General features: G+C 52.2%; 1 protein-coding gene across 1 annotated transcript; it reads right to left on the reverse strand.

The window, feature by feature from the left end:
- Positions 1-4,240: 4,240 nt before the first annotated feature.
- Positions 4,241-8,239, reverse strand: NGB (neuroglobin). Its single transcript, XM_063091592.1, has 4 exons — positions 8,151-8,239; positions 6,711-6,822; positions 5,929-6,048; positions 4,241-4,517 (listed from the first exon to the last, which is right to left on the reverse strand). Exons 1-4 carry the CDS (start codon positions 8,237-8,239, stop codon positions 4,383-4,385), a joined length of 456 nt encoding a protein of 151 aa, XP_062947662.1. The 3' UTR covers positions 4,241-4,382.
- Positions 8,240-11,902: the final 3,663 nt, after the last annotated feature.

An 11,902-nucleotide genomic window follows, 5' to 3' on the forward strand; every position in this document is an offset into this window, starting at 1 on the left:
ATAAAGCAGGATAAAGGTGGGGGTGGTGACTGGAAATGGGCAGGGGCAGTTTTGCAGCAGAGGGTGCAGGACAAGCTCTAGGAGGATGAGACATGGGAGCCAGTCCAGAGTCTGCGGGAACAAATGCAGGACCCAGGAACAGTGAGGAGACCAGAGCTGCCGGAGCAGAGCAAGTGAGGGAGGTGAGGTCCGGGAGGGCTGCGGGCTGTGCAGGCCACGGTTAGAACCCCTCTAGTGACATGGGGAGCTACCAGAAGATTCTGAGCAGGGGAATGACATGATCCCCTCACATGTTTTTTTTTAATTGTGGTAAAATGCACATAATAAAATTTACCATCTTAACCATTGTTACTTAGCAGTTCAGTAATTTAAATACAGTCATAATGTGCAACTATCACCACCAGTCATCCCCATAACTCCTTTCATCTTGTAAATCTGAGACTCTGTACCCATTAAACAATATCTCCCCATCCCCTCCAGCCCCTGGCAGCCACCGATCCCTTATGGTAATCACCAATTCACCTATGAAGTGATCACTGTAGCTGGTGTGGGGACCAGTGGAAGCAGAACGCCCAGTTGGGACTCTGCTGAAGACATCCAGGAGAGAGAATATGGTAGGTTAGACCAGGACAGGGTGGTGAATAGGAGAGAAGTAGTTAAATTTGGAATAGAGACAGAGGATTCATGGATGGATTAGACGTGGGGTCTGAGAGAAAGCACGAAGCGAGGATAAGTCCCAGTTCTTCAGCCTGAACAACTCGATAAGCAGTGGTTTACCAGGTGGAGACAGCTGGGAGATGCAAGCCCAGGGGACAGACTAAGAGTCCTCTTATGGTCATGTTAAGTCTGAGATGCCATGTGGAATGCTGAGGTGGTGGATACAGGAGTTAGGCTGGAGATGTAAATTTCACAGTCATCAGCATCTGGGTGGCATTTAAAGCATGGGACTGGCTGAGACCTAAAAGGAAGCAACACAGGTAAGGGCTGAGCCAACACAGAGCAATGCGGAGGGGGCTGGCCGGTGAGTTCAGTTGGTTAGAGCGTAGTGCTGATAACACCAAGGTCCAGGGTTCGAATCCCCATACCAGCCAGCCGCCAAAAGAGAAAAAGAAAAAAAGAGAGAGAGAGAAAGAGATGGGGAGGAGAATCAGCAAGGCAGACTGAAAAGGAGCAGTGGCAGGAAGGAGGTACACCAGGAGGGACTCAAAAAGGAAGGAGGGAGCCCCCCGTTGTAACCACACTTGATGGTAAATATGGGGCAGAGAAGTTAAAAGACGCCACAAGGAAGCATCAGCCAAATCCATGATGCTGGACGTGCCATTAGACAAATGACCCTCTTTCGGTGACCCTCCCATTCAAATCAATGGCATAGAAAAAAGGGAGAGGGACGGGTATAGAGTGAAAGCTTAAGAGACACAGCCAAATGCAAAGTATGGACCTCGTTTGGATCCTGAGCCGAACAGAACAGCTGCAGAAAGTCATCTTTAAGACATCAGGGAAATTTGAATCTGAACTGGATATCGGGCGATGTGGAGGAGATCCTGTTCATCTTTCTGGGTATGTGGATGGCATGGACCAATGTGTGAAAAAAAAGTATCAGCTAGAAATTCATACAGCAGAATTTGCAGGTGAAAGAACATGAAGTCTTGGATTCGTTTTAAAATTCTCCAGTAAAAAAAAAAAAAAAAGGAAAAAAGCAGTGGGAGGAGATGGTGAGGTGGTCACTGCTGATGCTGGGTAAGGGGCACTGGTCTGTTGATTTCAGTGCATGCTAACATATTTCACTAGTTTCATATTTCCAGAATGAAAATTCAAAAATAAAGGAAGGAGTGATAAATCTCTCAAGTGCTGCTGAGCAGAAGAGCAAGATGAGAACAAAGATGTGACTCCTGAATTTGGCAAGATGGAGCTTGTTAGTGACCTTGACCATAGCAGATTAGAAGTGGGTACAAAGCCTGGTTGAAATAGGTCCCCATTCTCTCATGGGACACGAGGAAATGAAAACAACCAGGAAAGACTACTCTTTTGAAGAGTTTTGCTATCAAAGGAAGTAAAGAAACAGAGTGGTGGCTGGAGAGGGGAGAGGGAGGGGCTGTTGTTTGTATTAGATGGGAGGCGTGGGCTGATAGAATAAGGAGGAAGGCAGGAGCGAGAAAGAGGACTGCAGGGACCTTGAAAAGAGAAAGAGGGTAGGAACTATGCACCCTCTCCCCCCCACACACATGCACACACACGTACACGCACGTGCACGCACAAACACGCACACGCACGTGCACGCACACATACATGGCCTTCAAGAGAAGTGAATGCACCCACACTCAGGATGGCTCAAGACAAGGGTCAGAGGAAGGCGTTTGGACTTTCCAAAGCCAGGTCACCCCAGTCATCTGAGTGGGCATCAAACACGTGGGAGCCTTAGGCCACGTGTAGACGCCTGAGTCTGAGCCATTGTTAGGTCACATAGCAGATGAGGCCGTGTCTCACTGGAGCCTATGGCACTCCAGAAAATGCTTCCGGTGCCATGGTGGGAAAAGCATTCTTAATGGGCTACAGACCCAGTATATGCCGTCACACGGCCTGCAGTCCTGGCTACCCGAGCCTCACAAAAATTAGGCCCCAGCTGGGAGCTAGCAAGGCCCTGCCGGCACCAGCTGTGTCTTGTCTTGGCTGAGAAACAGAAGCCCAGGGGTGAGGGCAGCTGGCCCTCCAGCCATTCACAGCCCAGCTCCAGGCCCATGCCTAGAGGCTGGAAGCAAGTGGGCGACTAACCGCAAGCTTGCTCAGCTGAGGCCCACTCTTAACGCTGCCCACCCCCCCCAAATGACCCAGGCTCTCTCTCTAGCCCACCAGCCTATGGGTTCTCAAACCCCTGACCAATGAACTAGGTTGAACTGTGGATTAGTGCGGGTGTGTGTTGTAACCAACCCCAAAACGTATAATGGCACAAATACAAGAGAAGTTTGTCTCTTTCATGTGAAATTCAAAATGGGTGATCCTAATCAGCGGGCACCTTCCTCCAAGCAGCAATTCAGGGACAGGGCTCCTTTCACCTTGTGGCTCTGCCACGTTCAACACATGGCCGTCAAGGTCACAGTGAGGTCTGCATCAAGCCAGCTGAAGGCACACAGCACAGAGGAACATGTGAGGCCAGGTCTGACAGTGGCACACACATCCACACAGTCCCCTGGCCAGAACTCAGTCACATGCCCCACCACTGCAAGGGAGACTGGGCAAGGTAGTCCAGCTGTGTGCCCATGAGGAAGAGGAGCTGGGTTTGGTGGCCTGCCAGCCAGTTTTGGCCACAGACCCCTAGCTCCATCCCTGACACTGGCTTCCAGCCCTCCCAGGCCTCACCCATCTTTTCCACCCCATCTGGCCGTGGCCCTCCTGACCCCACCCTCCCATCCTTCCCTGAGATCCCAAGAAAAGACCAGTCCCAGAGGGTCAGAGAGGCACACAACAGGTTTATTCTTCATTAGTTTATAGAACCACAGCACAGAGCAAAAGATGAAAGTGCAGATGGCTGGGGGTGAGGGCAGAGGGCCTCTCCTGCTGCTTCTTCCCCTATACATCTGCCTAAGTTCAGGCACATGGCAGGTATTAATATGGGGAGCTGTGGACCCACAGTAGGTGCAGGCTGAGGCAGAAAGGAAGAGCTTTGGGAACACAGATCTCTCTGCAATGAAGTCACCCTTTACCACCCTGGCTGGCTAGCAGGGGCTCCCACCAGAAGTGCTGAATGAGGGAAAGGGAAATACTGCAAAAGAAAAACTACTCTATCAGGTGGCATTTGAGCAGCCCTTGAGACCCAGATGGGCCCCATTGCAGACCCAGGTCACCTCCCTTCCTTGGCAGTGCTCAACTGCCTGTGATTCCACCATGAAGGCTAAACCTGGTCTTTCTCTTTATTTGTGAGAATCAAACACTCTTGGGGTAGGAAAGCATCCAATGGCCTGGGCAGACAAGATGGAAGGTGCCTGAAGCTCAGCCGTCTTACCCCTCAGCTTGGCCCAGGCTCACCTGAGAAGAGTGGACAGACAGTAGAGCCCCACTCTCTCAGCCCTGTACCTTCCCGGCCCTGTGCCACCTCTGCCACCAAAACTGTGCTCCTCTGCGTGGTGCAGGAGGGGGACCAGAGAGGAAAAAAGCCAGTCAGGGAAGAGGATATTGGGGATGAGAAGGAGTCCAGAAGCCCCTTCCTGAAGGAAAAGCCACTCCTCCTGCAGTTGGGGGTGGGGTAGGGGCTGAGACCCAGCCCTCCTCCAGTATGGCCAAGGGGACAAGGACCAAGATGCAGAGAGGATTGGGGGAGACTGGGCTACAAGAATACAGACCAACAGACAGATGCCAACAGATGGGGGCCACCGAGCAGGTGTCGCCTTTCACTCTCTGTCCCAGCCTCGACTCATGGCCTGTACCACAGCCCCGAAGAGCTGGCTCCAGGCGGCCCGTGTGGCTGGTGTGAAGGCAGGGCCCAGACACTTCTCCAGCATGTAGAGCAGGGACTCCCCCACCGTCTGCAGAGGCAAGGGGTGCCTTGTCATTCCCAAAGTCAAGAAGGCATTGCTCTATTTCACAGGTGAGAAAACTGAGGCCTGGGCCTTTCTTCTTTTCTCCACAGGGCCCATGCTTCCTGAGCAGAGTCCTGCCCAAAGCCTTGGGTACCACATTGTGCCCACTTTTCCTCCTAAATGTGAGGCTTTATAGTGAACAAAGCATTTCACCCCACTCCTAGCCTTGCATTCACCCCATAAGTGGGGACAAGGCATTGCCTAGGACCTCCCAGCTAAGACCAAGCCAAGTCATTGCACCCAGGCCTCGGTTTCCTCATCTGCAAGGTAGCAGTCATGGGGTTGCTAGGCTCTGGAGTCAGATAGAACCTAGTTGAATTCTAACTCCATTTGCGAGCTGAATGACCTTGAGCAAGTTATGTAACCTCTCTGAGCCTCAGTTGCTTCATCAGTAAAACGGAAAGTAACAATTCCAACTCATGGGCTTGTTGGGATAATTAAATGGGATAACCATAAAAAGCTCTTAGCACAATGTCTGTACATAGTAAGACTTCAAAAATAATAATGGCTCTTACTTGTTATTGTTAATCATAATGAAATAAAGTTTCTTTATTGCACAAATATTTACTGAATAGCCACTAAAGACCTGGCACTGTGCCAGTGCTGGGGATGCAGGAGAACAAGACTACACGGCACCTTCCTCAAGGTGACTGGAGTATGTGATAGTCTGTCACATCAGTGGCCTGTAATGACCACACCTCAAGGATTCATGCCCCTGTGTAGGGTCCTCCCATATTGACCTGGCTCATCCAGGTGACTGGTTTTGGCCAATGGAACATTAACAAGAGTGATGCAAGCAGAGACTTCATAAGCACTTGCACATTAGGGCTTATCCTCTTGGAACTCAGCCATTCTGTAAAGAAGCTTGGCTAGACTACTGAATGATAAGAGACCACAGGTAGAGAGATCTCAGAGGCTGACAGACCATCTTGAACATTCCAGCTCCAGCTGAGGTCCTAGCTGAACACAACACATAAGTAACTCCAGCTACACCACGTGGAACAGAAGAACTATCCAGCTGAGCCCAGCCATGAGAAATGAGAAATCGCTCTAAGCCAGTACATTTTAGGGTGGTTTGATACACAGCAACAGAAAACTGAGCAGACCAGCTAATCCCAAAGGCTTCTTAACTTTTATGGTTCTAAAAGAAGCCACATCAGAGAGGAGAACTTGGAGGCTCAGAGAGGTCAAGCCAGTGCCAGGGTCGCATAGCAGGTAAGTAACAGAGGCAGGCCCCTAGTGCTGGTCATCTGAGGGTATGGGAATGAGGAGAGAGAACAGGGGGATAAGGGAGACTGGAAGAGAGTGGTGGCCCGAGGACAGGAGCCCTAGAGAGAGAAAGAGCCCCTTTACCCACCGAGAAGGAGCTGAGCTTCACACCCACTGCCCGGTGCTTCCTGCCCAAGCCAGCAAGGTACTCCTCCAGCGAGGACAGGTCCTCCACATTGGTCACTGCAGCATCAATCACGAGCATCACCTGCCAAGGCCAAGGCAGCAGTGAAACAGAGAGGTCAGACCAACCCCATCCACTCACTCCCACAGCCCAGAACCTGAGGGTCCTAACCAGAGACAGGAGATGCCAGAAGGACTCGTAGTTTTCCAAGATCACGGGTGAAATGCAGCCTGTGTCCTCATACAGTAGGCACTCAACATGTAGTGGCCAAACTACTAATGTTACACCCATGAAGGAAGCTCCTCTCTTCTCAGGGTCCCAAAGCCCTAAGCACACCTGCTGGATGGTGTTGTCTGCCTGGGACAAGGGGAAACAGGCCCTGTGAGAGTCACAAGCCTCTTAGAAAACCCCAGCCTGGTTTCCATGGGCAGAGATGGTCTTCACTGGCCAGAATCAGCACCAATACAACCTACAGGAGCCAGGGGACAATGGCAGAGGCTGGAACCAGTTGACTGTGCACAGCATGGGGGAGGAGGCTGACTCTGGAGTCCCATACTGGGGCCAGCCCAGGAAAAAGAGGGAAAGAAGCAGATGCGCCTACATGGGGGAGCAGAGGGAGGGGAGTAAAACTAGGCCTGGGGCAGAAAATAATTTTTTCCATCCCAGGTCCTTCATTCTCTCCCAGGAAGGTGCTCTGCTGGATCCCAGAGGTCCCAAAGGTCCCAGCGGCTCCCCCTCCCCCTCACCTTCCTGATGTGGTCCAGGAACTCGGGGGAGGAGAGACAATCCTCTGCGCTGGAGAACTGGCGGCAGTTGTACTGGAAGAGGGGCAGCAGGTCAGGCTCCAGGTCAAACAGCCTGTCAGGGGTGGAATAGGTGTCAGCCATGGGGTGTGAGTCCCAGCGAGTCCCAGTGAGCCCTGGTTGTCCAGTGGTGGGGGCTGGGCCAGGGTTCAGCTGTAAACTGGCACACTCTCCAACCTGGCACTGTCTCCTTGGCCAGCTTTGCCAGTGCCCTCCTCCTCACCCGTTTTGCCAGCTCTGAGGGGCATCCTGGAAAGGGAAATGTTTCCCCAGGCCTCTTATAGTATCTGACATATAGTAGCCCCTCCATAAATAGTTGAGGGATGAGGATTGGGACAGGAAGGGGTCCTCAAACAAGAAACCTGTAGTAACATGGTAAGCAGAGGAAAGCCCCTCCCCCCCCCAATCTCTTTCTTGCTCTCAATATCTCTCCTGCTCTTGGGTCAGAACTTCCCGGTTTCATCATGTCTGAGGGGGCTCCAACCAATGATAATAATATCAACAACAAAACAAACTTCTTTCTTACACTTACTGAGCAATGAGTACTTTATAGGTGATTAACGTGTAATTGCGTATTCCTCACAATCCCTATCAGTGGGTACAACTGTTATCCCAAATTGTACAGAGGAGGAAACAGAAGCCCAGAGAGGTTAAGTAACTTGCCTAAGGTCACACAGCTTGGAAGTAGTGGAGGCACAGTGGGTGCCTGAGAAATGAGTGGCCTTGGGAAAAACGTGGAGGCACAGCAGAAGCTCTCAGCCACATTTGGGGGGTGCTCATTGGGATTTTCCATAACTGAATTTATTCCCCTTTTGTCTTGGGGGACGTTTGCAAAAGCCTGGCCAGAAGTTCTGGGCTGACTTAGGGAGCCAAGAATCCTAAAAAAAAAAAAAAAAAAAATCACGATGGAGAGAGCGTTGCCCCGTTGACGATGGCAGAGGGGTTACTGGGGGACCCCCAAGGTGAGGTTCTAGACTGGCCTCCCCTTCCCCGTGGGGCCTTCGCACTCTCTTACCCCTCTCCCCGGTGGTGAGACTCGGACGTCTGTCATCCCTTCCCTGGCCGTTCTCTGGTCCTAAACCGGTTCTTTTCTCAGAAAGGTTATCCTTCTGTGGGTTGCTGCGAGTGCACACTCCTTGGGTCCCGGACCCTGTGCGCAGCCGTCCACACGCGCCCCCCTGCCAGGAGCCCCGCACTGGCCCTCGGGGCACCCCAGGCTCCCCCTGCCGGCAGCGGTGGGCACCCCTGCAGTCACCACGCAAGGAACACCCAAGAAGCACAGGGCTGAGGAGGGGGCGCAGCGCGAGGACCGGAGTCCGCCCGCCTGGGAGTCAGGAGACTCGCCGGAGAGCACCCCCGCCCAACCCCGGTGAGCACCCTCACCTGGCGAACAGGACGGTGCCGTGCTCCAGCGGGCTGCGGCTCACCGCCCGCCAGCTCTGCCGGATCAGCTCGGGCTCCGGGTGCTCCATGCTCTCCCGGAGACGCCGGGCGCAGGGTTGGGACCCTCGGGGCGCGGGCGCCGTCACCGCACGTGCCGCGCCATCTCCGCGGCGACGTTGGTCGCTCCGCACCCCCTACGGCCCCCGTACCTCCTCCAAGCGGGGTCCAGCAGCCGCTCCTTCCCCGGCCAGAGCGGTGAACAGATGCGGGCAGCCCGCGGTGGATGGAGGCGCCCCCTCCGTGCTGGCCCTGCTGGCGCTTGCAGGAACCCCGCTCCGGCCGCTGCGCCCCGCGCCCCGCAGCTCCCAGAGCCACCCCGCCCCGCGCCGCCGGGGCTGGGGCGCTTTAAAGCAACCGCGGCCCCCGCCCCCCTCTCGACCAGCAAGGCGCTCCCTCCGCAAACGGTTCTGGCCCGGGACGACCTGGTGGCCTGGGAAATGCCTGGGCTTGAGATCTTAAAAGAGATCGCCTAGCCTCTCTGGGCCTCTGTTTCTCATCCTGAAACTGGTGATAAAATTACCACTTACTACTGAGGGGAGGAGTCCCGAGGGCACTGTGTTGAATTTGATCACTTAGGTAGGCGCTGCCTGTGCCACATCTCCACAAGCCCCACTCATTGTCCAGAAGCATTTGAGTTTGACAGCCCCGTAGCATCTGGTCTCTGCTCAAATCATGCCTGATTGTTGTCTCCTTTCTACCCCGAGGTCGGGCCAGTGGTGGCCAGGTCGCCTACTTGTGTGACAAAGCTGAGGCTGGGGCACTTTTGGCCCCAGCTCAGGGTCCGACTGGGGTAAAGGCACATGTTGGGGCCACCAGGGTTCTCAGCCTTAGGGACAGGGCCAAGACCGCAGCCATCTCAGCCAGGCCTGGGTTTTCCTGAAACTCCATCTTTAGAAATCTGTGAGCTCTAGTTCTAATCCCAGCTGTGCTTGGCCAGAGTGGACTCTTAGATGCAGTGGCTGTGAACATTGCACTAGCTGGACATTGAGGAAGTTAAGCTCTGACATTCTACTATTGCATGATTTTTTTTTTTTTTAAAGATGACCGGTAAGGGGATCTCAACCCTTGACTTGGTGTTGTCAGCACCACACTCTCCGCAGTGAGCAACTGGCCATTCCTATATAGGGATCCAAACCTGTGGCCTTGGTGTTATCAGCACCGCGCTCGCCCGAGTGAGCCACGGGCCGGCCCTTATTGCATGATTTTTAATTGACCGTTTTTTAAAAATAGAAGTACTATTTATTTTTTTAAATAGAAGGTGAGGTAACAGAATCTCATGCTTGCCACTCAGGGTCTGCAGTTGGCCACCTGCCAATTAGAACCAAACTTTTCTCTTTCAAGGATGAAAGTTTCTCAGGCCCCAGCCTAGTTCTAGTGGCCTAGGTTTTAGAAAGAAGTCTTTTCACCTTCATTTACCTTTCATTATTCTTGAGTCTCTGAGTCTTAGTCTTCTGTCTGTCTACTTCTCTCTGGGCCTCAGTCTCCTCAACTGCAGAGTAAGGGGGTTGGGTGGCAAGGTCTCTAGGAGACTTTTAGTCCACCTCCTTTGGTTCCATGGATACGAGGTGGGTGTTCTTGGGCCATCAGTTATGAACAGGCTATGGCTCCATGCCCAGCCTTGTGCTAGACATAGAGTGTTGAATCCTTGTCCTTAAAACTCCTCCTCCGGCCCTGAATCAGGACTGAGGGTCTCAGAACTCTTCTTTCCTGCTCCCAGCCAAGCCCCATGAAACCATCTAGTGCTCTCCCTCTTCCAAGGGCTCAGGAGTTTGCAGTACATCCTGTTCTGCTCTTCCCCATCTCCCACATGTCTCTGGGCTGGAGCAGGAGAGTAGGGCTGTCGGGCACCCTGGAAAAACCTGTGCCCTAAAGAGTCCAAGAGAACTCAAGCAAGAGCACGAAAGAATGGTGCTGAAGGGAGAAAGGACTAAACTTCCAGCTTGGGATCCCATGGCCCTGCAGCCAGGTGCAGCAGATCACAAGAAAAAGGCCTGATGTGTTTCTGGTGACCTTCACCCTTCAGTGCCCAGATGCTGGGTGCTCTGTGCAGGCCACCTGGCTAGTCTATGGCCCCCCACTCCACCCAGCTTGCATGTCCTACCAGCAGTCTACACTCGGACCCTTCTTGCCTCCTTTCTCCTTGGACAGGGTCTGAAGAGTTAACGGGAGTTAATGGCCCTAGCTAGTAAGTGCTAGAGTTAGCACTCACAGCCATAGCTTCACTCTTTGCATTCCCAGAGGCAGGAAAAGGCAGGAGGAGAGGGCTAAGTGCACTCTAATCTCTGCTCCCTTTTGAGAAAGGCCTGAGAACCTGGCTGGGCCTAAGCAGTCAGGGTGGTGTATTCCAACCAGGAGACCAGGAGTCTGAATTCACATTTGAGGGACTAGGAAAAAGTCAACGTCAACTCCTCTCCATTGGTAGCATCTCCGCAGGACCTGAGCAGGAGGTTATAATCTAGAAGAGACTTCAAGTACTGTTTTAGAACCAATATTGTCATCGAGGTCGATTTACCATTAGTAATAATAAAGAACTAGCACTTGAGCATTCATATGCAGACACTGTGTAAGACCTGTCTTCTAGGTCTCCATGCCTCCTCACATAGCTATGACAAGAGCTGTGCCCAAGTCCAGACCAAGCCAAGGTAAGTGGGTCTGGGCTGGTGGTGTGCTGGAGCCAGCTCTTCATATGGCTCGCAAGAGCCAATTACATGCACCTTTCCAACTTCTCATTCAGTGACATCAAGTTGGTAGCTTGAAACAGGCCATGGTGGGAGTACTTACACCATGGAAACTGGCAAATGCTATAAATTAGGGCTTTTTTCCTCCCAGAAAACCTGTTAAACATCTACTACCAGCACACCACTGGGGAACCAGGAAGACCAGGGCCCTAGGTGAGCTGCTGATGCATTAAGCAGAATGTACAGGGAACATGCTGAATTGGGATATCTCTGAGCTCAGTGTTCAGACCTTCTCACAGTATCAAGGGCTGCCAGGTTGTTCTGGGGAGCTGCTTCTAGTTCCAGGACCAGGCTAGAGAAGCTGAAAAACACCAACCTGGCACCGAGTCCTGGCTCTACTATTTACTAATCGTAGGACCTTAGGCAAGTAATTTAATCTCTCATGGATAGAACAGGGACAAAACCATCATTGACTTTACCAGGCCTTTATGAGGATTAAATGTCACAGATGTGTCGAGACTCTGTAAACTAAGCTGTGCCATTAATGAAGTTATTTGGCCCTTTTCTAACCTGCTTAAGTATTTTCCACCTTCTGAAGATTCACATGACTTACTCCCCCCTCACACCACCCCTACCCACCCCCACTTCCAGCTACTCTTGGGCCTAAGGGGGGCTGATAGGCAGCCCAGAAGACCCCCAATTTCACAGTGCAGTGCTACTCCCCTCCTACCCCACCTTCTGACCAACATTCAAGTCAGTTCTTACCTCCTTCAGATCCTTAACACCATTCCTGATAACAAAGGACCTCTTCTGTCAAGATAGGGGCCTCTGTTAAGCAGTATGGCAAGTTACTACAATGCCGGGCCATTCAGCTGTCTCAGAAGCTAAAAACTGTTTCTCTATCTCTTTCCTTTCTATACCGTATGGGCAGATTAAAAAAGGAAAAAAATAAGAGGTCCAGTTTCTTACTTTGGAGTAAGTTTAAGTAAATCAAAATAACAACCAATATTACTC

Source organism: Cynocephalus volans, chromosome 3 (genome assembly GCF_027409185.1).
Source record: "Cynocephalus volans isolate mCynVol1 chromosome 3, mCynVol1.pri, whole genome shotgun sequence".
NCBI lineage: Eukaryota > Metazoa > Chordata > Mammalia > Dermoptera > Cynocephalidae > Cynocephalus > Cynocephalus volans.